The sequence below is a fragment of the Sylvia atricapilla genome, chromosome W, assembly GCF_009819655.1.
Source record: "Sylvia atricapilla isolate bSylAtr1 chromosome W, bSylAtr1.pri, whole genome shotgun sequence".
NCBI classification, from domain to species: domain Eukaryota; kingdom Metazoa; phylum Chordata; class Aves; order Passeriformes; family Sylviidae; genus Sylvia; species Sylvia atricapilla.
In genome coordinates this window covers 4,609,556-4,637,272 of record NC_089173.1, presented here as the reverse complement: position 1 = coordinate 4,637,272, position 27,717 = coordinate 4,609,556, and the positions used below count along the sequence as shown (strand labels likewise).

Here is a 27,717-nt window from a genome sequence, read left to right as displayed (position 1 = left end):
AATTTGGAGGGAGGGGGTTCACATTCTCCATTTCAAGGGAGGCTCCTGCCTTTCTTAGCAGACACCTGTCTTTCCAAACCAAGACAGACAGACACAGATAAAGGCTCCCTGGGGTAGAAGTGACCAAGAAACATGTTGTGAAATTTTGTAATGATTACCAAGTAACTGATGTCATAAACAATGTATAACCAATGAAAAATTGTTACCAAAAAATAGAACCCTATATAAGTGCCATACAAAAAAACCCCTATATAAACGCTTTGTATGATCAATAAATTTGGCTTCTGATCGGAACTCGGAATGTCTCCGTCTCTCAATTGCCGATAGTATACTAAATTTTGCAAAGATTGTCATGTAATGGTGCTGAATTAAAACTATTTTTACTCCAGTCTTCAGCTTTTCTAGAAGTCTGTATGGGAAAAGAATTGGATCCAATTTCTATTTGTTGTGGTTTTGAGAAACAAACCAAGTGAGAGGCTCTAAATCAGAAATAAAATTTAATGAGAAGAAAAGGAAAATAAAATAGAATAAAATAAAATAAATACAAAAAGAAAAAAACACTGACAGAGTCAGAATACAACCTGATCAGGGTGATGGAAACAGTCCAGACGAGGTGGTCTTCCTGAAACAGAAATCTTGTAGAAAGGTCTGGTAGCTCCGGTCCTCTGGGAATCCAGTGGGTGAGGGCTGCTTCTACTGTCCCAAATCCCAGCTTATATCCAGGTGAGAATGCTTGGCTCTTCCCCATGGGCGGAGCATCTCACAATGGGATGATGAGTCATGGAAGAGGGCCTTGATGGCTCATTAAAGAGAGAGAACTCCCAGAGGGAGTTATCTCTGTGTCATGCAAAAGGCATTGATGGGCCATTAACTGAAGATGGTGATAGAATACATCCTAAACTACAACCCAGGACACTATTTTATATAGCCACACATACACACATGCAAAAGAAAACGCAATACTAGACCTACATATATAAAAATGTCATTTCTCTGTGCCTTCTCAAGTCTGTCCCTTCTAAGGTCAATGCTCAATAAACCATCCTCTTTCTTCCCACTGACTGATCTTGTGATTAAGCCAGTAGCAGCAGTGAAGCAAACATTTCCAGTCCTCCTTAACTCCATGGAGCGTTGGGTCCTGCACTTCAGTCATAACAACCCCATGCAAGGTTATAGGCTTGGAAATAATGGCTGGAAAGCTGCTCACTGGAAAAGGATCTGGGGGTGCTGGTTGACAGCCTTTGAATATGAGCCAGAGTGTGCCCAGGTAGGCAAGAAGGCCAATGGCATGCTGGCTCATGTCAGCAACAGTGTGGACAGCAGGACTAAGGAAGTTATTGTCCCCCTGGCAAGGCCACACCTCAACTATTGTGTTCAGATTTGGACCACTCAATACAAGAAAGACATCAAGGTGCTGGAATGTGTCCAAAGAGGCACAACAAAGCTGGGAAAAGGTCTGAAGCACAAGTCTTATGAGGAACAGATGAGGGAGCTGGGGTTGCTTAGTCTTGAGGAAAGGAGGCTGAGGAGGGACCTTAACACTCTCTTCAACTGATTGAAAGGAGGTTGTAGTTAGGTTGGTGTCAGTCTCTTTTCCCAAATAGGAAGTAATAAGATGAGGGGAAATGGCCTCAAATTGTGACAGAGGAGGTTCAGGTTTGATTTAGGAAAAAAAAATCTTCACCAAAAGGTTATCAAGCATTGGAGCAGGCTGTCCAGGCATGTGGTTGAGTCACCATCCCTGAAGGGATTTAAAAGATATGTAGACATGGCACTTAGGGACATGGCTTAGTGGTTGACTTGGCAGCATTAGGATTACAGTTGGATTTGATGATATAAAGGGACTTTTTCAACCTAAATGATTCCATGATTCTATGTACAGGAGAAAAGTGTGAAAAGTAATCCTAGTAAAAAAAAGAAATAATGGAAAATTTCAATTACAGAATGCACTAAAATGGGATAAAAGAATATTAATTAGAGATATAATATAAATTATGGGATTACACAGAAATTATTAGGAAGTGAATATGTAATTTTCATCACAATATACAGGAACTTACAAAATCTTAACATTATTAGCTTCTCTTAGATTGTTATGATCAAGGGGAAGAAAGTCCATCTTTTTCTACTGTTAGTCACAAAAAAGTGCACAGAAAAAGTTCTTTAAACTAAGAAATCAAATATTTCTGTAAAAAAAATCCTATTTGGGTGAAAATAAAGCTGCTTAGTAGTGGCAGAACATGAAATACATGCATGTCTAGGGATTTGCTCAGATACTTCCCCCATAACTAGACTAACTTGGAAGAAAACAAGAAACATTATTAGCTACAACAAAACAAGAAAAACTTGGGATTAATGGATCTCAAAGGTTAGCTAAGCAAAGCTGCAATTATTACAGCATTATTACTGGTGGAGAGTGGGGTTTAAGACTTATTACAGCACTGAAGACAAACTATTTTTATATATTTTTGACCTTTTCAAGTTCCATGATTGGCACGATGAAAAGATCAAAACATTGGCTGATAACACACAGAGCAGAGTCAGGAAGATAGTCAAGTTGCTTAAAGGCAGCAGTAGCCCCTTATATACAAACATCACATACAATTTATTGCATTAATACTATTTTTTCCTGGCACACATCCTGCAGAAAGGAAACTACAAAATGGTAAAACAGAATATGCTTTGAATCATAGAATAACCTACGTTTGAAGGGACCCATGAGGATCATCGAGTCTAGCTCCTGACTCTACACAGGGCAACCTAGACATTAACCTAAGGGCACTGTCCAAATGCTTCTTGAGCACCAACAGGCTTGGGGCCCTGGCCACTTTCCTGGGGAGCTTGTTCCAGTGCTTGATCACTCTGTCAGTGAAGAACTATTTCCTAATATCTATCTTCCCCTGATGCAGCTTTAAGCCATTCCCTCATGTCCTGGCACTAGACTCAACAGAGAATAGTTCAGCATCTCCCCTCTGCTGCCCCCTTTGAGGAAGTTGTAGATGGCAATGAGGTCACAGTTACCTCTTTTCTAAGATGACCATACCTAGGTATCCTCAGCTGCTCCTGATGATTCATGCCTTTGAGGCCTTTTACCATCTTTGTTGCCTCCCTTATATTGTGAAGTCCCAAACTGCACACAGTACTCAAGGTGAGGCTGGACCAATCCTGAGTATGGTGGTACAAGTACTTCTTTTCATCAGTTAGCTATACTGTGCTTAATGCACCCCAGGACATAGCCCTTTTGGCCACCAGGGCATTTTGTTGAGTCGTACTGAGTTTACCATCAACCAGAACTCCTAAATCCCTTTCTGCAGGGCTGCACACCAGCCTCTTGTTCCCCAATCTATATTTACACCCAAGATTACACTGTCCCAGGTGCAGAATCCAACATTTCTTCTTTTTGAATTTCACAAGGCTGGCAATTGCCTAGCATTCTAATCTATCAAGCTCTCTCTAAGGCCTCTCTACCCTCAGGGGAATCAACAGCTCCTCCTAATTTGTCCTGTCTTCCCCCTCCAGCCTCACTGAGTAACAGTTTTCTCCACTGAATGAAATTTCAATTATTTTAACTGGAAAAGACAAGTCAGGATTTCTTGATATTTTCCAGTATTATATGTAATTATCATGTACCAAAATATATTTAGGAAAAAAACCGAACCCACACATTTACCACAGAAATACAACTTTATACTTTGTACATCTTTCTTTCCTAAATTGTAGATAAAATATTTGGTACTCAATTTTCTATTTGATATTTTAAATAAGTACTATCTGGAAAGTATACTTGATATATGTTTGCATACATCAGAAATGCAAATTAAAACCTGGTATGTTATGCAATTTGTTACTTTTTAATAATATGTTAAAAATCAAAGTGCAAAAAGATAAAAGTACACTTTCGGGGGGGGTGGGGGGGTATTATTTCATGTATTTTACATTTGTAAGGTCTGTTTTGACACAGTAACATTAACTTTTGACTTCCCACTTGTATTAAGGGCCTCCATCCAGAAAATCAAAGGAGACTGCTGAGTATTTTGTTTCTTAAAATGCATAAATGCTTTAAAAATTAATTGCTTTATCATACCAAAGCCAGCATAAGCATCTCTATTGAATACAGAAGCCATTGGAATAGGTATGCTTCTGTTACAGTACAATATTTATGTCAAGTAGCATTTATATTATTAAATATCATTATCTTAAATGAGAGACTAAGAACAGCAAGTGCTTCTTAGTGCTTTCATGATTTTTTCCCCTTACAAATTTTTGGCCACTGTTGAAGTACTAAGGCTTGAACAACAGGCCCTCAGCCAAAGTTGACCTCTAGATGAACCTTCCAACCAAATGTTATATATATCCACTCATTAACAAAGTATTATTAGCAATACGATATATGTATCTGCTCATTAATGTAGTATTATTAGCAATATGATATATGTATTCATTCATTGGCAAAACATGTATTTACCTTTCCATATTTAGAAACTGGAAAAGTCCACATCTGGCCCTGTTTGGGGGTGTAGGATCAAAAACAACTCCCATGGTTCTTCCTTGAGCCCTGGCCAGGCTTTGGGAGAAACTCAAAAGGAGAATGAAACCAAATGTTCCCACACTAGACGTTATGGTAGCTTGTTTATTCAACAGTATAAAAACAGGACCCCTCTCACATTAAAGTCAGAAGCCTCATGGCCTGTAAGGTGGACACACCTCAGAATGTCCCAGTTACCAGGTGTGCTTCTCCAGTCCTTTGCTATGACAGCTTCCCCCAGCTGATGTTTGAGGATCTGGATGAAGGGGTAAAGTATTAGGGTAACTGATGGTGTATCTTTCTTGATGACTACAGGCAATCTTTTGTAGTAATGATTAGATGTACTGCTTAGCTTGTCCTTTTGTAATTATTTGCTAATGATTTGGTGCATTGTTTAGATTATCCTTTTGCAATTCTTTGCAATTTTGCATTATAGTAAATTATACTTATTCCTTAAGCTGGTGTCTGTGTCTTTGGTGGTGACCCTGCCTACCAGCAAAATAACTGTTTCCAGAAGACACGTTCACTCAAATTCTAGGCTTTTGCCTAGATAGCATAGAATCATAGAATGGTTCGAGTTGGAAGGGACCTTAAAGATCATCTAGTTTCAACCCCCCTGCCATGGGCAGAGAAACCTTCCACTAGACCAGGTTGCTCAAAGCCCTATCCAACTAGGCCTTGAAACTGCCAGGGATGGGGCATCCACAGCTTTTGTGGGCAATCTGTGCCAGGGCCTTACTATCTTCACAGGGAAGAATTTTTTCCTAATATCTAAATTTTATTTAAGCTCTTTAAAACCATTTGTGTTAATAATACCCAAGTCGTTGCTTTGATCCCTGCATGGGCTGTTAATGTAAGAGTTGAACTTGATGATCCTTGAGGGTCCTTTCCAACTCAGAATATTCTGTGAAATCCTGTCGTTACAGGCACTGGCAAAAAGTCTCTCTGTTTTTCTTATAAGCCCCCTTTATATATTGAAAAGCTACATTAAGATCTCCCCAGAGCCTTCTCCAGGCTGAACAGCCCAAACTCTCCAAGTCTCTCTTCATAGGAGATGTGTTCCAGCCCTCTGTGGCTCTCTTCTGGACCCACGCCAACAAGCCCATGTCTTTCTTGTGCTGGGGACCCCAGAACTTGGTGCAGTACTCCAGGTGGGGTCACGTGAGAGTGGAGCAGAAGGGGAGAATCACCTCCCTTGACCTGTTGTTTAGTCATGTGAAAGAAAGAACATCATCGTATGGGTTTAGATGGTACAGAACATAAATGCAGATCAACCTGGTCATTCTAACATGATAGATTAAACACATTTCTCCCATGTAGCTATTTGGGATCTCATTGTGCTATATAATATAGTCAGTAAAATATATCAACTTATGTTAGAAACATAAAGCTATTATATATCAAATATTAGTATTCAGATGCTTGTCTGATAGTTTTGATTGTCCATAACACCTATTTCAGAACTATACCTGAAAGAAGGATTCTTTCAAGGCTCAAACATGCCACTTCTACTAAAATGATAAAGCAATTCTTACTTTAGACAAACATAAAAAAAATACAAGTCCATGGTCTTGCAATCAAAACCTTCCAACAACTTGAATCCTCATGGATAACATGAAGTTTAAAATCATATACCTTACAGTATTTATTATGCACTGTATATCTTTACTGGTTTTCAAAGAGACTACATCTTAAGAGTACCGTAAGGATAATACTATCTTAACAGTGTAAGTAAAATAGTCTCACAATAAATATTTTCTTCTCATATTTAACCCTTTTTCCTTGTACCAGTGTATAGAACTTCTTCACACTCCTCTTTCTTATTAAGACTGAACAAGCAGTAACTATGTAGACCTACATCTACCTAGTTTCAAGGCCATTCATAGATATTTCTCAAAAGAGCATTCATCTTATTCCCATATACTCTTATCCTGGCTACTCTGTTGTCTCAGATTTGCCTCAGTGTCATTACACATGATTACATAATTAAACTTTGAGGGGGGGAAAGAAGAGGTATATTAGTAATTTGATAAGGAATAAACAAAACCACTCTTCCATAAAATAAAATAAAATAAAATAAAATAAAATAATAAAACAAAGAAAACATTCAGAGGCAATATCACCTAGGAATCATATAGATAATTTTAGCCATAATCTCCAACAGAGAAATAGAAAAGGAGGTAATAGGAGGGTGGTAGGAGGGCAAGGTTAAAGAGTATAAAACTTTCCAATTACCAGCCTTGAGAATGCATTATGAAATCCTTTCCCTCTTCCCCTTCTCATTAATGCTCCAAGACTGCAACTGTTGCTTTCTTGGCTATGCACAAAACATAGTTCTTCCTTACTAAAGCCACTGTTCAAAGTGAAAGTTTCTCACAGGATATTAATAAATGCTAAGAGAAGCTATGTCCCCAAAATATCTGTTCCTTAAAACTAATAGTATTCCTTCACCCTTTCTCCCCCAGTGAGTATTCATAGACCAAATTGGACGAAAGTTAACAATAAGCAGACGTGACATGACATGACATGTAGCAAGACAATGAAAACACTACTGACATTTAATTTTTCTCTCTCACATAATCTGAGGGACTCAAATGTTGAATTTGTATTCTCCCTTGGTCCTGAATTTATAGGGTCACCTACAGCTTTATCTGTTTCTCACAACACCCACCCACATCTGTGTGCATACAGAGAAATATCTACTGGTTCTGATGCCTTAAGTTTTAGTTTTCATGTTTGCGGATTCTGTGCTGCCTAGGGATGTAGTTCTGAGCCTCATATTAAGTGGCAGTAAGCTCTCTTCAGAGAGTAGGTAAACAAAACAAATCCTTTTTCCAAGGAGAACCAAGGACACCTTTCAGGCCTGAAAGCATAAACAACAGTGGACTGAAGGGAAGAACAAGAAGGATGAGACCTCACAACCTGAAGCCGTAATTAGACAATTAAACCCCAATATGCAAATAAGACCAAAACTTATAAAAGTGCAAAATCTCATGACCGGTGTGCTATTTTTGTGACTATTCTTGGTCCACCTGAGGTGCAACCTTGGTCGGGCTCCTGTCCTGCCCAGGGTGGATCCTGGAGGCCTTGCAATAAATACCTACTTTATTCTCTAGCTCTGTCCAGTCTCTGTTTCAGGTCAGCCTTCCAAGGCATCAGTTCCAAGTGCAACATTAAAAGTCTACCCAGAAGGAAGCACAGTTCCAAAGATTGTAACACATTTCCTGTGGCTTACAGTGGGTCGTTATTGAGAGTGCTTTTTAATGTCTATTTTCTTTTGAGAGTCACCAGCAATTTTTTTGCTGTCTTCTTGCACTTCTACATCTTCACAGCTATTGCAAGAAAAGAAAACTCAAAGAAAACTAGCCCCTCTATGGACTTTGTCCACCAGCAAGGAGAGGAGGAAGCCCAGACAGCTCCCCTTCACCAGCATTCCCCATGGAATGTGGCCATGTTCCCATATAGATTAGTCAGGGCCAGTCAGCCCTCTAGCTGGACAAGAACAATACAACTTCTATACTCTCAGAAGAGACCTCAAGTCTAATTTCAACCATTTCAAACTAGGAAGACAGGTCACTAGAAGTCATTAAAAAATTAATTTTTTAATCATGTTCCCTGTATATTTTAACAACAATATACCTATGTGTATACTTTAACGTGTGTAGATAGACACACAGTGATGACTTTATAGATATGAATATACCACTGGCACTCTGCAAGTTTAAAGAAAACAGGTAAAGGCAATATTATCAATAAACAAGTTTATAATTAAAATAATAATTAGATTCTACACACACAAAGAAATCTGTGCTATTTATTAAAGAAAAAAAAGAAAGCAAATTGAACAGCTGTTGTGGTTTTGGTTTAATTTTTTTAGTTAATGTATTATTTATGTGGTGGTTTTATATTTGTTGAAATTTATTTATTAATCGGGAGATTGGATTTTTGGAAGAAAAAGGTGAAATAAGTTTAATTTAAAAGTAAATAGATAGATTTTATTAATATACATTAAGAAAAGAAAGAAAAGGGGGAAAAATTAGATATTTAAACTTTTTTTTACAAACTGTTTATTTTTTTACTTAATACAGAGAGAAAACTATGATTTTAAGTTACTTGTAATTATTTAAATACAATCTTGTATTATTTTGAGAGAGGAGTTTTTTTAGAGTTTATGGAGATATATGTTATAAGAAAACATTTGGTGGATTTAATGTTACAAATCTGCAACCGTTCAGAATTTTGCAGATTTGTATAAAAATGTATTGTTTTGGTTTAGGGCAAACTTGGGAGGAAATTTTTGAATGGGGTTTTTTTAGAGAGAAAATTTTAATGTTTTGGTTTTTTTAGTTAGTTTGGGAAAAGAATTTTTTTGGATAAAAATGAAAAAAATTATTTATTTAAAAAATGAAATGTTTATAAATATAAGGAACGAATAATATGAAATGAAATAATAATTTTTTTTGTTTTGAAGAGAGATGGTAAAATTGAGAGTTTTTGTTAGGCGTTAGTTCAGTTTTTTATATTTTTATTAGTTTTAGATTTTTTGGTGTTGGAAAATGTTGATGTTTAGGTTTGGTGGGTTGTGGGTGAAAGAAAGAAAAAGGAAAAAAGAAATAGGAAGTTTTGTTGTTTTAGTTAGCTAGACTAACTAAAAGAAAAAAAATTTTTTTGGTTGTTTATGTATTTGATGAATATATACAGTTTTGAGGAAGAAGAAAGAAACTTAGAGCAAAAACATTAATTCTTTTTTCTTCATAAAAAACAAAGTAATTTACAATATAAAAAACATTTAAAAATCAACAAAAAAAAATAAAAACTATATTTAAAAATTAACCAAACGTCTCTAAATGTAAATTATAGAAAAATAAACTATTTTTAATATCATGCTATTTTAAAAATGCAAGTTCTAACCAAAAAATTGTGTATACTAATAAAAATAATATTTATTAAAAATTTAAATAAAATATGTCCCCAGCTCCTAAAAAAAGTGTCTTTTTCTTTTAAAATAGAAACAATTTTAAAAATAATTAAAAAATCCTTATTTTAAACTAAAAAAGCATTCTTAAAATAATACCCCAAGCATACAAAAACCCATAAGCAACTTTAAAAAACTATTATATAAGTAAAACTACACAAAATCTGCAAAATTCTAAAAAGTTGCAGATTTGTAACATTAAAAACCACCAAACCTTTTCTTATAGCATATATCTCCATAAACTTTAAAAAACACTCCTCTCACAAAATAATACAAAATTGTATTTAAATAATTGCAACTAACTAAAAATCAGTTTTCTCTCTGTATTAAGTAGAAAAAAGTTTGTAAAAAATCCTTAAATATCTCATTTTTCCCTCTTTTCTTTCTTTTCTTAATGTATATTAATAAAATCTATCTATTTACTTTTAAATTAAACCTATTTCACCTTTTTCTCCCAAAAATCCTATGTCCCAATTAATAAACAGATTTCAGCAAATATATAACTGTTCTAGGTTGACGCTGTCCCCTAGCCCATATCTTGGACTACATTGTTATGTCTAACAGCTGCCCCCCTCCCTCTTTGGCGGGGCCTGCCGCTTTTGCTGCTTGCTCACTCTCTCTGGCTCAGCTGCGTGCTTGCTGCTGTTTCTGCTTCTCTCTATCTCTGCCTACCTGCTGCCTGCCTCTGCCGCTGTCTTTCGCCGCTTCTGTTTGTGGTTTTTTTTCCTTTCCTTCCTTTTCTTTTCCCTTCCGCACCCCCCCCCCCCCAAAAAATTTTGGACCGGCTCCAGACCTGACCTGAGAAGTCGGAGAATCTCCGGGGCCCGCGGAAGAAGCTCTGCACCCTCCCCCTCACCGAAAATTCAAGTACTGTTTTCCTTTTCCTTCGTGTTGGGGAGTGGTTTTTTTTCATTTATCAATAAACTGTTTTTTCCACTTTTCCTCCAAGACATTTTCCTTCCTGAACCCAGGGCTGGGAGGAGGAAGGGGTGGTGGAGGTTCATTTTTAGAGGACTCCTTTTAGAGGTTCTCCCATAATTTATTCCAAACCAGGACATTTCTTGGTGCATTGGCTGGGAAACAGGCCAGAGAAAGCAGAAAAAACATTAATAATAATATTGGTGGTTCTAATTGTTTTGTGGGTGTATTGGGATGGTTTTTTCTCAACTCATAATGTCATTCGGGGTGAAAGCCTGCCAATATTTCTGGTCCCCAGGGGTTTTTGAGGTCTTAAGACCTTTGTGGTACCTAGGGTTATTTCCTTACCCAGAAATAGCTCTGGTGTTGCTCCTAATACATAGTTCTTGGGGCCGTGGGGCACTAACCAGAATATTCATTGGGCTGGGCTTGCTTGTGATGTTTTATAGGAGGGCTGTTAAGATGCTTAAATCTGTTCCAGGAGTGTATAGTTCGTTGTTATGGTGGTGCACTCAGTTTGTTAGGGGAGAAGCAGGGGAAGAGGTTTTTCAGCCTCTGTCTTCCCTCTTCTCCTTTGAATTGTTTACATCTCTATTAGAAAATGTTCAGTTTCCCCTGAGTGTTAAAGAGACCATCTTTCTGGCATTTAATTTAGTAAGTTTTCTCTATACTGTCTGCAGTTTATATAAAATGAAAGCTGAGATTTCCAAAGGGGCTAATGAGACTCCTGATTTAGGGATAAAGCCAACTAAAAGAAATCTTGAGTGGAGTGGGAAATGGGAAGATATGGGCCAAATTTTAAAGGAATTCTCTGATCCTATAGTCTGGGACTTCCCATCTGAACAAATTCAGAACCCAGCTGAGGTGGCAAAGTACTTGAAAGAGAAGTGCCCTGGTAATACTAAGGAGAAAAGGATTATTGCAGTGAGCTGGGCCCTGGCATATGTTTATCGTACTCTGCTGGATACTGAAGGGCAGCAGATAGAAGAAAGGGAACAGGGAGATAAGCTAGTTACCACCCCAGTCACTCAGGCTGCAGCTAATATCCTGGGCTCCAGGCCAACAGCTAAACCAGACATGGAGTCTAAGACACTGGCAGTCGCTGGGGCAAAGAGAGCACAAAAGACTGATCGACCAGTGGAGGATGATGCAGGTGAAGGACCCTTGAGGCCTCCCGAGGACACCCAATCAGAAGCTGGATAAACTGACGTAAAATCAGAAGTCGAACCAACTGACACCCAATGGGAAGCCGGACCAACTGGCCTAAGATCAAATGCCCAACCAGCTGGCACAAGATCAGCAGCGACTACTGAGTCCTTTTCTCTGAAAGACCTTCAAGGCTTAAGAAAGGATTACACTCGATGACCAGATGAGTCTATAATTAGTTGGTTAGTCCATCTTTGGGATGCTGCAGGCGAAGCTACAATTCTGGATGGCACTGAAGCAAGACATTTAGGCTCCCTATCACATGATCCAGTTATTGACCAAGGAATGATGAGGGAGGCTACCCCTTGCAGTCTCTGGGAACGAGTCCTGAGAAGTGTGGCACAAAGATATCTGTGTGCAGACGATCTCTACATGCAGCAGACCCAGTGGAAGACCATAGAACAAGGGATTCAACACTTGAGAGAAATGGCAGTGGCGGAGATCATCTTCTCAGATGACCTAAACATTAAGAACCCAGACTTGGTACCATGTACACCCGTGATGTGGCGAAAACTTGTACGACTTGGGCCATCTGAATACGCTTCTGCTATAGCAATAATGAAGCAGGAGGAGACATGAAACTGTGCTCGATATGGCAAAGAAACTTCAAGCATATGCTGATGCTGTACATGGCCCAACTCATACCAGGATTGCAGCCGTGGAAACACGACTGCAGAAATTGGAATATAAATTAGAGAAGAATCATAAGAAGCTCAAGGAAGAGATTAAGGAGGACTTCCTCCAAATTTCAGCTGTGCAAATTAGAAGCCCTGGTATTCAACGCGGGCGCACCTTTGATGGGAAGAGAAGGCACATCCCGCGAGCTGAGGAAAATCATGCTTAGAGGGGCACTGCCTCTAGCCAGGTAGAGGTTAGGGAAAATCGTGTTTTTTGGACTGTGTAGATTCGATGGCCTGGCACATAAAAGCCACAAAAACATGAAGCTTTGGTTGATACTGGGTCACAGTGTACTCTAATGCCATCGGAACATATGGGGGCAGAACAGATTTCTATTGTTGGGGTGACAGGGGGATCACAGGAATTGATTTTGTTAGAAGCTGAAGTGAGCCTGACTGGGAAATGAGTGGCAAAAACATCTGATTGTGACCGGCCCAAAGGCCCCGTGTATTCTGGGCATAGACTTCCTCAAGAATGGCTACTACAAAAACCCTAAGGGACTCAAATGGGCATTTGAAATAGCTGCTGTGGAAGTAGAGGGTATTAAGCAATTGAATACCTTGCCTGGACTTTCAGAGAACCCATCTGCAGTAGGACTTCTGAAGGTAAAGGAACAACGAGTACCTGCTGCCACGTCGACAGTGCACCGCTGGCAGTATCGGACAAATGGAGATGCAGTAATCCCCAGCCACAAGATGATTCGTGAGCTAGAGAGCCAAGGGGTGATCTGCAAAACCCACTCACCATTCAACAGCCCCATCTGGCCTGTGCGCAAGTCTGACGGAGAATAAAGATTGACTGTAGACTACCATGCCTTGAATGAAGTGACTCCACCGCTGAGCGCTGCTGTGCCGAACATGCTAGAACTACAGTACGAGCTGGAGTCCAAGGCAGCAAGGTGGTATGCCACTACTGACATCGCCAATGCCTTTTTATCCATTCCTCTGGCTGCAGAATGCAGGCCTAAGTTTGCTTTCACCTGAAAGGGTGTGCAGTACACCTAGAACCGATTGCCCCAGGGGTAGAAGCACAGTCCTACCATTTGCCATGGATTGATCCAAACCATATTGAAAAAGGATGAGGCTCCAGAACATCTGCAGTACATCAATGACATCATTGTGTGGGGGAACACTACAGATGAAGTGTTTCAAAAAAGGGAGAAGATCATCCAGATTCTCCTTGAAGCTGGTTTTGCCATCAAGAAGAGCAAAGTCAAGGGACCTGCTAGAAAATCCAATTCCTGGGAATTAAGTGGGAAGATAGATGGCATCAGATTCCCACTGATGTCATCAACAAGATCACAGCAATGTCTCCACCAACAAACAAAAAAGAAACACAAGCTTTCCTAGGCACCATAGGCTTTTAGAGAATGCATATTCCAAAGTACAGCCAAATTGTGAGCCCTCTCTACTTGGTAACTCGCAAGAAAAACACTTTCCAGTGGGGCCCGGAGCAGCAACACGCCTTTACCCAGATCAAACAGAAAATTGCTCACGCGGTAGCCCTTGGCCCAGTCAGGACGAAACCGAACATAAAGAATGTGCTCTACTCTGTAGCCAGGAGCCATAGTCTGTCCTGCAGCCTTTGGCAGAAGGTGCCTGGGGAGACGCGAAGCCAACCACTGGGATTCTGGAGTCGAAGTTACCGAGGGTCAGAAGCCAGCTACACTCCAACAGAGAAGGAAATTTTAGCAGCCTACGAAGGGTTCTGGGCTGCCTCAAAGATTATAGGTACAAAAGCACAACTCCTCCTGGTACCCCGACTACCGGTGCTAAAATAAATGTTTAAAAGAAGGGTTCCCTCCACCCACCATACCACCAGTGCTACCTGGAGCAAGTGGATTGCCCTCATTATACAATGCGCCCAAATTGAAAAATTAAATCGCCCTAAAATTATAGAAGTAATTACAAACTGGCCCAAATGTGACAATTTCAGTGTTGCAGATGAAAAACAAAAACCAGTGACCCGGGTTGAGGAAGCTTCGCCATACGACCAGCTGCCGACAGAAAAAATATGTTATGCTTTATTCACGGACGGTTCCTGTCGCATCATAGGGATGAATCAAAAGTAAAAAGCAGCTGTATGGAACCCCACACGACAAATCGTAAAGGTTGCTGAAGAAGAGAATAGATCCAGTCAATTTGCTGAACTCAAAGCCATTCAACTGGCCCTAAATATTGCAAAAAGAAAAAAGTGGCCAAAGCTCTATCTGTACACTGATTCTTGGATGGTAGACAATGCTCTGTGGAGATAGCTGAAGAAATGAAAAAAAGCGAACTGGCAACGCAGAGAAAAACCAATTTGGGCTGCTGAAAAGTGGAAAGATATCACTGCCCAGTTAGGTCAGAAAACCTACCTGTGAAAATTTGCCATGTAAATGCCCATGTCCCCAAAAGTAGAGCTAATGAGGAGCAACAAAATAATCAGCAAATAGATCAAGCTGCAAAAATAGGGGAGTTGAAGATAAATCTTAAGTGGAAGCACAAAAAAAGTTGTTCCTAGCACGATAGGCCCATGATGCCTCAGGTCACCAAGGTAGAGATGCCACCTATAAGTAGGCATGAGAACGAGGGGTAGATTTAACCATGGACAGTATTTCTCAAGTTACCAGTGACTGTGAGACATGTGCTGCCATTAAGCAAGCCAAGCGGATGAAGCCTCTCTGGTATGGAGGGCGGTGGTCTAAGTACAAGTATGGGGAGGCCTGGCAGATTGATTACATCACACTGCCTCAAACCCTCCAAGGCAAGCGTCATGTGCTGACCATGGCAGAAGCCACCACGGGATGGTTGGAAACCTACCCTGTGTCTCATGCTACAGCCCGCAACACCATCCTGGGCCTTGAAAAGCAGGTCCTTTGGAGGCACGGTACTCCAGAGAGAATTGAGTCAGACAATGGGACTCATTTAAAAAATAATTTTATTAAAACCTGGGCTAGAGAACATAGTATTAAATGAGTATATCATATCCCCTACCATGCACCAGCTGCAAATAAAGTGGAGAGGTACAATGAGTTGTTAAAAACCACCCTGAAAGCATTGGGTAGAGGCTCCTTAAAAAACTGGAAGCAGCATTTAGCAAAAACCACCTGGTTAATTAACACTCAAAGTTCCACTAACCGAGCGGGTCCTGCTCAGTCCCAGCACCTTAATATAGTAAATAAAGATGAAGTCCCAGTAACCCATGTTAAAAGTTTGTTGGGAAAGACAGTATGAATCAACCCTGCCTCAAGTAAAGACAAACCCATCCATAGAATTGTCTCTGCTCAAAAACCGAGTTGTACATGTTAGATAATACAGAAAGATAAAACAATACGATGTGTACCTCAAGAAGATCTGAATGTGGAGTAGAATTCATATATGCTGAATGTTACTACCATTATCTGCACATTAAATCAGTCAAACATGAAACATAAAGAAACGTATAAGTGTCAAAAGTCTAAGCAAGTAAGATGGACGGAAATGTGTAAGTATCAAAAGTCTGAGTAAGATGAAAGTTTTTATTGTGTGTCCACGATATGGGATAAGGGGTGGAATGTTCTAGGCTGACGCTGTCCCCTAGCCCATATCTTGGACTACATTGTTATGTCTAACAGCTGCCCCCCTCCCTCTTTGGCGGGGCCTGCCGCTTTTGCTGCTTGCTCACTCTCTCTCTCTGGCTCAGCTGCGTGCTTGCTGCTGTTTCTGCTTCTCTCTATCTCTGCCTACCTGCTGCCTGCCTCTGCCACTGTCTTTCGCCGCTTCTGTTTGTGGTTTTTTTTCCTTTCCTTCCTTTTCTTTTCCCTTCCGCCCCCCCCCCCCCCCCCCCCCCAAAGATTTTGGACCGGCTCCAGACCTGACCCGAGAAGTCGGAGAATCTCCGGGGCCCGCGGAAGAAGCTCTGCACCCTCCCCCTCACCGAAAATTCAAGTACTGTTTTCCTTTTCCTTCGTGTTGGGGAGTGGTTTTTTTTCATTTATCAATAAACTGTTTTTTCCACTTTTCCTCCAAGACATTTTCCTTCCCAAACCCAGGGCTGGGAGGAGGAAGGGGTGGTGGAGGTTCATCTTTAGAGGACTCCTTTTAAAGGTTCTCCCCTAATTTATTCCAAACCAGGACAATAACCACCACATAAATAATACATTAACCAAAAAATTCAAACCAAAACCACAACAGCTAAATTCTCAGAGGACATCCTTGCTAGCCTTATGCACTATACTATATAGGTATTTTGGTGCTAACTGCATGATTACTGAAATGCAATGTAAATTTTTAGATGCAGCATTTGCTCATGACAATAAATTAAAACAAAATTTATTCTTGGGGGAAGAACGGAAGCGTTTATTGGGTCACTAAGAACATGACATTAGAAGATACCATGGATAAATGGGCAGATTTTCAGTCAAAACATCTGGTCACCTCATTCTGCATTTGCATTCATAACAGCACAGTGTATTAACATATCATGTCATTTAAAGCAATGCTTTCCCATGACTAAAAAGAACAGCATAGTATTCTATTTCTTCTGCAAAATTATTAGCAGCACAACAGAGCACCACATTATGTGGACAGCATTCACCTGTAGGGCCCATTCAGCCATACTAGCTTGAATTCAGCTCCATTCTGTCCACCCGCTCAGCTGAGCTAATTCAGAAACTTTAAAGAAAAATGGTTTCCAGCCTTTTCAGACAAATCAAAACTAATGGTTCTAATACTCCAAACATTCTCTTCAAGAAAAGCTGCTGCTTTTCCTTATACTTGCCTAGAAGCTTGTTATATGCTTAAAGTACATATTTATTTAGATTTGATTATGAAACTTTGTATATACCCAATCAGCAACTCCTCAAAAAGATTTTATAATTTCTTTTGTAATGTTTTTATAGCATTTATAAACACACATAAAATATGAACTAAAAATGTATAGATTAATAAATGACTGCTCCCTATTAAAAAGGCATTAAAATCATAAGATTATGTGAATCAGAATACAATGAAAACTATAGATGTCATTCAGAAAGAGTATCTACTCCCTGATACTTTTCCAGTATGAGAAGTCTTACTAAATGCAAGAATTAGAAGCGGTGAGCTACAACTACTGTTTTAATCAAACAACATCACCTCTAGCAAATAAGCTATACTACCGAGGTACAGCTTTATGTACCTGAGAAAAAGCTGAGCTCTCCCAAAGTTTCTTCATAGTTCTGCTCTCTTAAAATATTATGGTTTTTTGTTTAATGAAAGTCCACAAGCTGATTACTGGCATAAGAGTTATTGATATTATAAATCCTGCTTTACCTCTGCCTCTGAGGAAAAATTCTAAATTCACTACAGTCACTGGCTGATAGAAGTTTTTGTTGTATAATGTTTTCAATATTTCTACTTTTCACTAGTTATACTTGCTTCTGGTTTTGTAGAACGGACTCAAATATATTTCTAGTTATTTTTAGTTGTTATGGAATAAGATACTTAAGAATAGACTTAGGTAGGGAATCAGTCCCTATTCTGATATTCTGACAAAGAATTGTCAGAAACTGAAATCTTATAAATTATGGCTTAAACATCTTCATTAAGGTCTTTTGCCTATTATAGCAAAATTGTATAACAAAAGATACATGGAAAAACACCATGCCCTGTCTGAGGCCCTGCACTGCACATTGATGGAGATAAGATAAAGTGGTTTGGGCTGGGGGAAGAATATATTCACAGGAGGATTAAGCCTCTCACCTTCGGGGTGGAGACCATAGCCCCAGGTTTATCTGCTGCGAAACTCACACAGACCCTCACACCAAAGAAGGGGGGTGGAAAGGGTTTGGGTGTGTGGTGCAAAAGCCTCTGGTCAGAGGCAGTGAACACTCATCCTGTCCACCCACCACTCTCCTTCCTTCCTTCCTTCTTTCTTTCTCTTTGCCTCTCTTACTATTAAATAAAATATACCAATTTTTTGACACCAACATCTAACCTCGATTAGTTTTAATAAAGTTTTGGGATATAATTCAAACCTTTCTGAGTTCAATCTGTTTTATTCAGACACTTAGTTTTCTTTGCTCTTCTATGTTAAGACCAGATCCTAACAAGAATCATAATGAAATTTCAGCTCACACAAGGGAGGAGGTCTTGTAGATGTCTTTTTTTTTTTTTTAACTTTTTTAACTTTTCTCCAAAGTAAACTTTTACTTCCATGAAATAAAGTTGTTTTATACATATTTGCAAAACAGACAAATGAGAAGTGCTCAAGTCTAAATTTTGAGCTTACATTTTCAGATATTAAAATGTTATCGACACAAGTCAACATTCTTCATACTTTTTTTTATATTATAATTTCAATTAAACAAAAAAAAAAAAAAAAAACAACAGCAAAAGGATCACAAACAGCTATCAACAGAAACACAAAACCACTGTCAACTGGCTTACTGAACATTACACAACACCTGGAAGTCCTTCTTCAGCAACTCTAAGGCACATGTGCATGCAGTCATGGAGGGAACATAACTGATCTTAAATTATTTTAATTCTGTAAATCAGATAAAATAATTTAGAGGTGTCCAGGGTAACCCAAATTGTTATTGTATTCCATATCTATTTGTGCCCAAAATTGTTACTGTCACTTAAAGGACTGGCACCATGGCTGGAAACAAAGCTGAGGGATTTCTGGAGTGCCTTTAAAAAGTAGGGGGTGACCAAGTGTCCTGCTTTAGGGTAACTTTGGGAGGAAACCTCCAAATGGGGTCCCCCTGGAAAAGCAAAACCCAAACAGCCCCTTCCCCAACTGATCTGGGAAAAAATCTCCTTGGAGAAAAGTGGAAAAAAATATTCAACAAAGTGTCCAGAAGCATAAAAAAATTAATAATATGAAACAATAAAACCTCTCATAGTTCCAAAGTGAAATGGCAAACTCAGAACGTCCCTGCCATAGGTTGCAGCTCAGCTCACCCAGTTTCTTATTAGTCCCTCCAGTGCTGGAAAATGCCGTCCTAAACCCCAGTGGGCCACAGGTGTGAGATCCAGGTGTCTCTGTGTTTTTCAGTCCAAGACAAGTGTAAACAGTCCCGAGAAAAAGAGGGAAAATAAACTGTCCAGGGAACTTCTCTGCCTCAGCTAGCTAAGCTAAATAAAAGCAAAGGAGATCTCTGTCCCGCTCTCTGTCTTTGCTTCAGACGAACACAGTCCAGGAGTCAGAAAGCAAAGGAGTCAGAGTAGTTTCTGAAAACAAACTGCATGCTTCTTTTTTCCCCCCCTTTGCTCTCAGAACCAGTCTTAATGGTACAGAACACAATATTCAACATAAACAGAACAGACGATTGGGGATACAAGCATCACAGTACACTCAGGACACCAAGCAAACCCTCTTTTACCTGGTGGCTTTTCTTTAGGGTAGAGGCTTCGCTTCAGAGGGGGTTATTTCACATGGGTTTTCTGGGCTCACAGCAGAAGCAACCCAGAAAAAAGCTGTACTTTGCAATCAGAAACTGTTCCAGAGTGAATTTTGCAACAACTGTCAGCAGTATGAAGCTTGAGCTGGTACAGCATCGGGCCACTGCTCATTGGTGCCAAGAGAATGCTACACAGAATCACAGAATCACTAGGCTAGAAGACATCTTCAAGATCATCAAGTCCAACCCATGCCCTAACACCTCAACTAAACTATGGCACTGAGTGACACATCCAATCTTCTTTTAAACACATCCAGGGATGGTGACTCCACCACATCCCCAGGAAGACAATTCCAGTACTTTATTACTCTTTCCATAAAAACCTTTTCCTAATATCCAACCTATATTTCCCTTGGCACAGCTTGAGACTGTGTCCTCTCATTCTGTCAGTTGCTGCCTAGAGAAAGAGACGACCCCCCCCTAACTACAACCACCTTTCAGGAAGTTGTAGAGAGTAAGGTCACCTCTGAGTCTCCTTTTCCCTAGGCTAAAAAACCTCAGCTCCCTCAGCCATTCTTCATAGGACTTGTGTTCCAGGCCCTTCACCAGCCTTGTTGCCCTCCTCTGGATGTGCTCAAGCATCTCAACATCCTTCCCAAACTGAGGGGCCCAGAACTGGACACAGTACTCAAGGTGTGGCCTCACCAGTGCCAAGTACAGGGGAAGAATGACCTCCCTGCTCCTGCTGGCCACACTATTTCTGATACAGGCCAGGATGTCGTTGGCCTTCTTGGCCACCTGGGTGCACTGCTGGCTCATGTTCAGTCGGCTGTCAACCAGTACCCCCAGGTCCCTTTCTGCCTGGGCATTGTCCAGCCACTCTGTATCCAGACTGTAGCACTGCAGGGAGTTGCTGTGGCCAAAGTGCAGAACTCAGCAATTTGACTTGTTAAACATCATATTGTTGGACTCTGCCCATCCATCCAACTGTTCCAGGTTTCTCTGCAGACCCCTCCTACCTTCCAACAGATCGACAGAAGCTCCCAGCTTAGTGTCATCTGCAAATTTACTAATGAAAGGCTCAATACTCTCATCCATGTTGTCAATAAAAATATTGAACAGAACTGGCCCCAACACAGACCCCTGAGGAACACCACAAGTGACTGGCCACCAGCTGGATGCAGCACTGTTCACCACCACTCTCTGGGCCCAGCCATCCAGCCAGTTCTTAACCCAGCAAAGGGTGCTCCTGTCCAAGCCATGGGCTGCCAGCTTATCCAGGAGTATGCTGTGGGAGACAGTGTCAAAGGTCTTGCTGAAGTCCAAACAGATTACATCCACAGCCTTTCCCACATCCACCAGGAGGGTCACCTGGTCATAAAAGGAGACCAGGTTGGTCAAACATGACCTTCCTCTCCTAAACCCATGTTGGCTGGGCCTGATACCCTGGCCATTCTGTAAGTGCTGCGTGATGACAATATAAACTGCTCCATAACCTTACCGGGTACTGAGGTCAGGCTGAGTGGTCTATAATTACCAGGATCCTCCTTCCTACCCTTTTTGTGAATGGGTGCCACACTGGCCAGCTTCCAGTCATCTGGAACCTCACCAGTGAGCCAGGACTGTTTTTAAATGCTGAAGAACAGCTTCGCAAGCTCATCTACACAGAGAGATCACAGAGAACCCACAGATATATATTGTTCCTAGAACTTCCCCGGAAACTTTGAAAACTTTTAAAACTAGTATCACTTAGACTTATGCCCCTCAATATCTTATTTCTTTGCACAGTGTTAACACAATACTTAAAGCCTGTTGCCCACTTCTCTGATTTTAAAAATACTATTTATATGGCTTCATAGTATTTCCAATATTCAAGTGCTTCCTCAGTTTTTATTTTACTTTGTTACTCTTGATTCTTACAAGTTATATGTTTTAAATAAGTAGAGCAAATAACAGTTGAATGTTGAAAAACATCCCATAATTTTATTAGCAACAGCTGCATGCAATCTTGTTTAAGTATGAGAACATGTTTCCTCAGCATTAATCCATTCAGCAAAGCGAGAAACACACATCTACCTTATCACACTCTCCCTTCCCTGGATTAATTTTGCAGATTGTCATATTACTTCAAAAGAAATGCTGTCACTTATTAAATTACCACTGCCTTTACACACCAAAAATAATTTGAAGTAGCTAAAAACTGAGAAATATTTCTTAACATTACAATATATACCCCAAAGTCCCTTCTCAAGAGAGTCCTCAGTTTATCATGTTTCCCTCCTGTACAAATTCAATAATGTTTTTTAAAGGAAGTACAAATTTGGAGTCCCTTGATTTTTTGACATATGAGCAAAACTAAGTTAGTCAGAATTCTTTGATTATTGAGGTTCTAAACAAATTTCCATTTAACTACAGTAGGTCACTTTTAAAGGAGGAAAATCAAAACAAAATAACCCAGAAGAAAATCCTTTATAAAGCTGAAAATAAAATATTCCTTTATCATGCATTAAAAAATTAATATGCTCTTTTCCAGCAAATGTGAAATCATTCTATCAGATAGATAACAAGATGATGATTCATGTTTTCCTCAAAACCAGTTATTTTTATAATTGGATGTATATGTCTATATACATCTCTATAATAGATCAGTGTTTGTCATCCAGAATCAAATTACATAACCTTAGAAACAGCTTCTCCAAACTAAAATATACTTACCAATCTAGTTTCAACATACATCATCAAGTTTTCTAATCATAAATACATACAGTGTAAGTATAAGTATGGATCAATACAAGATAAATAAGAAGAGGTTGCAATGCTCTTTCAAAATAATTACATTTTCTGCTTTATGAAGAGCAAAGAAAATAGTCAATCAGGATATGCTAATCAACACCAGCATTTTTAAATTGTGCACAAAAAAATCCTGAAACATGTAGTATCAGTTTATCTACTTATATAAGTAGATAAGACTGTCTATTTGCATATATATATTTCAGATTACTGCAGGGAAGGAAGACTTGGCTTGATGGGCCCACTTTTTCTTCAAGGTTTTTGAAGACTGTCTACTAATTTACAGAGTTCTGTACACAAATCTTTCATTCAGCTACCACAGGTATACAAATAAAACCCTACAACATATAGGTTTGGAGAAAAAACAAAGTCTTCCACTTAAGACTAGTTTCAATTCATGCTAAATTCAAAAGGTTTACCTCCAACCTGTTTTCTTTGGTAACATAATGAAAAGATACTCATATTTGACACCTTGCTTCACTGATTCATCTCCAATACCTAATTTTGCCAAAACTTATAGATATTGCTGATAATTTTCTTAGATACTCCCGAAGAGAAAATAATGCATAACACAAGTATATACAGTGTACAGGCATATTATTTCCAGTAGTGAAGATTTATGGCTACAAACTAACATTTAAACCCAAACATTGCTTTCTGAGACCAGGTAAAACTTCCACTGATGACAGTCGAAATTATATACATAGAAAGTTAGATCACATGCCTCTTGCTACTTAACAATAAATACGTACATACATGCTTAAAATACAAGCATGCAGAATACTGTACATTGTTTGGTGCATACAAATATAAAACACTAAAAACACATGCCTTTTTTTGTACTATAGCAATATATGTATTTACAACAGCAAACAACAAATAAATGTTAACAACTTCATACTCTGGAGAACAATCATAAGGCTTTACAAAATGTTCAGTAGTAATGGAATACAGAAGAATTTCAAAAATACAGGAGATAAAAACCAAATTCAGTGGAAGACTGAATTTGTTCCAAAGTACATTAAACACTGCAACCAACTTGTGCTAGCTGGACTATTTTCAGTGCATATGCTGGAGTTCTCACTTTTTAGAATTACAATAGTAAGAGAGACTTTGCTTAAGTTTTTACAGTAGATTAGAACAGGACAATGATGTTCAATGCAGTACCTAAAAGTGGTATTTTAACATTTAATCATGGAGAGAGTTTATTTTTTAACTAATAGTTTAAAATAATCTCACCATGCAAAAAGTTTTCCAGAAATTACTTGCAACATTTTAAACTCTGATCCCAGGAAAAGTAAAAACATATCATTAATACACAAGAAAGGTGCACACAGCATAATGTGTGTCACAGTAACCAACACAGGAGGGAAATATTTCACCTTGCAAGGAAGCACTATAATTTCTGTAAGTTAAGGAGGGGAAAAAATCCTCCATTCTAACTCAGAATTTTTTCTTTATATTTTCTAGATGTTTGCATTTGTATGTATGTCTAATTTTTAAATAAGAACAAAAAATATGGCATAGGCATGCTCATTTGTTCCTTACAGCCTTTTGATTTAATACCTTTTACTATGCACAAGTTCAAAAAGCATATGTGGTCAGTTAACACAGCTCAGCTTAAGCTGTGTTCTCACCTTATGATCAAAAGGGTATACCTTTTGTCCCATGTTCAAAAGCCTTTAACCCATTTAGGCTTCTAAATCCAACAACACTTTTCAGTGTGAGAAGTTGGCACTTTTCAAAAAAGTTTGCCTTACATTTACATAAAATAAAGCACTACTGCTATTTTAAGTTTTGATGGCTAAAGATACAGAATGGGACAGTAAAGGTCAAGTCAATTAAAAAAATGGATGGCAAACAACTTCAGACATTTCCCAGTTTCCTCATTTAAATTATTATTTTCCTATTTTTAAAATTGCTTTATCCATCCTAACCATATGAATTACCCAAACAAATAACACAAGCTTAAGAACTGAACAAATGACTATGCTGGGGAACCAGTGAGAGTGACTGAAAGTACTGTCAGATACCTAAAAGAAATACACTAATTAAAACAAATTTTTAGAAAGTTTGAGTTTTGGTTTGTGGTTTTTTAATAAATTGAAACTTGAATCTCTATCCAATCCTGTGACTTCAACAATGGTTTACTGCTATACTGCATTTTACAATATTAACTCTTAAACAGCTGCACGTGCACACTTTCAATCAAATATGTGACTGCAGCTGACAAAGTACAACACGAAAAATGTGTACACAAGAACAATTTCTATACTAATATCTACTCAAACACAGATATACTATTAAGTATGAAGCAGAACATTTACCTTGGTTTCATGTACATCATGCTTACACGTTCAGAAGCATGGTTTATACAGATACTGATATATGAAGAAAACATTCATACAGGCAACCAGTGTGTTTTCTTCAAAGCTTTCTAAGTAATGGCTTCTTATCTATTTGCTCTGAAAACACTTTATTTCATTTGATCTAAAAGTAATGCCACAGTTAGGCCCTAATCTACCATTACCATACACTTACCATTACCAATGGGTGGACCTTATAAAACAATACCAGATCTGCACTATTGACTGTGGAATTAAATCTCTGAATTCCTTCTCTGTGTGGTATATGTTGGTACCATTCAGTAAGTTTCAGGCATTTTTAAAAACTTGGGAGAAACCTCTAGCATTACTGCAAGAAGACCAGGATATGCAGCAACAATTTTGACCTGAGTAACAAGTCAAACATCAACTACCTCTCCCGTAGCAAATACATATAGTTAAGTAATTATACTTGATCATCCATAAAATTTTAAAAATGCAAGCTATCTGTCCTCTATTTTATCTTGGTTTTGGATTTTGAAATAGCCACAGCACACACTTCCATCAGCCCAAAATTAGGCCAAAATGAGACAGAATGTTATTACTGGTAGCATTGTATCTGTCTCCATCCCTCCTTTTTCCATATCAGTTAAGGATGCCAATACCTTTTTCCATATACAGAAGTCAAACTGTATTATTTAAAGTAAAAAAAAACATTCATAAGCAAGCATTAAAATAAATGAGTTCCTTTCAAATCACCTTAGTGTAAAGGCAGCTTATTACCCCAATATAAATAATTACTTTCATATACTTGATCCAAGACTAAAGTCTTTGGCATAAACACCCCACATCCACTTGGAACATTCCCATTCACCCAAACACTGGTGCAGACCTATTTCAAGCCTGCTAGTCTACGACAGAAGCTGTGTTACCACAAGAACTACACACTGTAGTAGAGCACCTCAGATACAGACAAATGTGTTTTAATTCTAAAAGCTTATTTTAACACAAGCCAAACTCCTAATTAACAAACATTGCCTTTGCACATTTGTGGCTCCAAAATAACAACCTGTTTTAATTAAAGATAAATGATACAATAGATTTTATTTCTTGGAACAGTGGGTAGATTCCACAGGCGTTAAAGATCCTGCTGCCCACTAGTATACTTTAAGGTTACTTTTCACCTTCACGGGTGCATCTTGGTCTTTATGATTTCTTTCTCCTTTTGCTTTAAAAGTCAGTCTACAATCTGGCATAAGCCCCTTATCCCATTTTGCCTCATTGAATAAAAATCACAATAAAAAAATGCAACTGGTGATCCAACAACCTAAGACTCAGAGAACAATGCACCAGAAATCCGCAAAGCATCCCTCCTGCAAGTTCTTTCATTAATCTGCTTCCTTACCATCACTCTCCTATACCCATCATCGCCGATATTCCCCCAACACCCCCTCCACTGACCAGCCATCTTTTCCCTCTCCATTTTGGAAGGACGGGTTCCTCACCATATCAAACCCACCCACAGGAACCACGGTTATTTACCCAGCTACAAGCGCCTCAGCGAAGCCTGTACACGAACGCGCACACACAACGCGGTGGCGGAGGAACGACGAGAGGATCACTACCACCACCGCCACGGCCGCCCCGCAGTGAAGGTGGCAGGCGCCTGGGGGAAACCGAACCGACCGCGCCATGTAATGCACTGGGGGGGGCAGCCGGATAGAGCCCGGGGCAGCGATGTCTGGGCTGCACCCCCATCGGCGCTTAAGGCGTGTGTGCTGACAGCGGCCCACACTCACCCAGCAGTAGCAGCTTCAGTTCCCTACGGGCGTCCCGCTTGTCCCGGCGTAGCTGCCGCTCGATCTCGTCGTTGATCCGCCGGGCTTCCTTGGCTTCCTCGCTCAGGCAACACGCCATCATGGAGTCCAAAGTCATTCTTCCTAACTGGTTCAGACACAACCCCCACCCTAAAAACGCGCGCGCACACACCCCACCAGAGCACCAGCCCCGGGGGACACAGACACTCTCTGCCCGGAAGTCCCCACCCAGGCACTGTAGATCAAGTGCAGCGAACTGCCTCGATGCAATACACAGATAAAGAAAAAGCGGGCCCCCAGCAGCACAAATTCCCTGCCTCAAATAGTCGCCGCTTCCAACTCCTCCGCTAAATTATGCACCAAGCAACATGAAAACATCCACCACTGCAGCCGTGGCGGCAGCAGTGCTTTCTTCGCGAGCCAAGCTGCTCAGCACCAACACCCCTCTTCCTCCTTCCCTCACTACTACTTCTGTTTCTGCCTCTGCTACCGCTACCACCACCCGAATGTCCCTCACAAACTCTACCCTACACCGCCTTCCTAAATAACCACTCCCCACGGAAGTGGTTATCTCCGTTAATCCCTCCCCTCCTCCTCAATTTCGCTTCCCTGTCGCTCCTTCTGTCCTAAAGCAAGAGTTTGGCTCCTCCGAAAGTGCGCAAGGCCGCCGCCGCCGACGCCCGGCAATCTCAGCGTGCGCCAGGCAGGAGAACTTCCTTACGTTGAACCTTTTTTCTAGGCACGGTCGCTCGTCCCTCTCGCGAGAAGAACTGCTGCTGAAGAGCTGTCGCGGCTCGTTCCTGCCCTGGCAGTAAGGAGGAGAGGGGGGACGAGTAGAAAGGGCTCCACCAGGGAGGAAGAGAAGGCAGGTGGAGACTAGGGCATACACACTGTGAGCCTAGCTTGACGGGCTTTTCAATGGCTTGTCTCTGCGGGCGTGGTGATGTAGAAATATGGCGGACTCTGGCGGAAATATGGCTTCTGTCGCTGCCTCTCCACTCTTTCTCTGCGCCGCTGCGCGATGGGAATAAGCGGCTGGAGGAGCCAGGAACTCCGGGGACGTAGCTCCCGACCGTGCGCGTTTTATTTGTTTTTACTACCTTTGGTTTTAGTCGATAAATGCACATTTTTTATTT

At 39.9% G+C, this 27,717-nt stretch overlaps 1 protein-coding gene across 1 annotated transcript in view; it reads right to left on the bottom strand.

Moving 5' to 3' along the window:
- Positions 1-27,504, bottom strand: part of LOC136373335 (guanine nucleotide-binding protein G(q) subunit alpha) — a 219,770-nt gene extending 192,266 nt beyond the window's left edge. Inside the window, exon 1 of the mRNA XM_066338239.1 lies at positions 26,564-27,504. Coding sequence (XP_066194336.1) covers positions 26,564-26,699 — 136 coding nt within the window. The 5' untranslated portion in view covers positions 26,700-27,504. The remainder of the gene's footprint in view (positions 1-26,563) is intronic.
- Between the last annotated feature and the right edge of the window lie 213 nt (positions 27,505-27,717).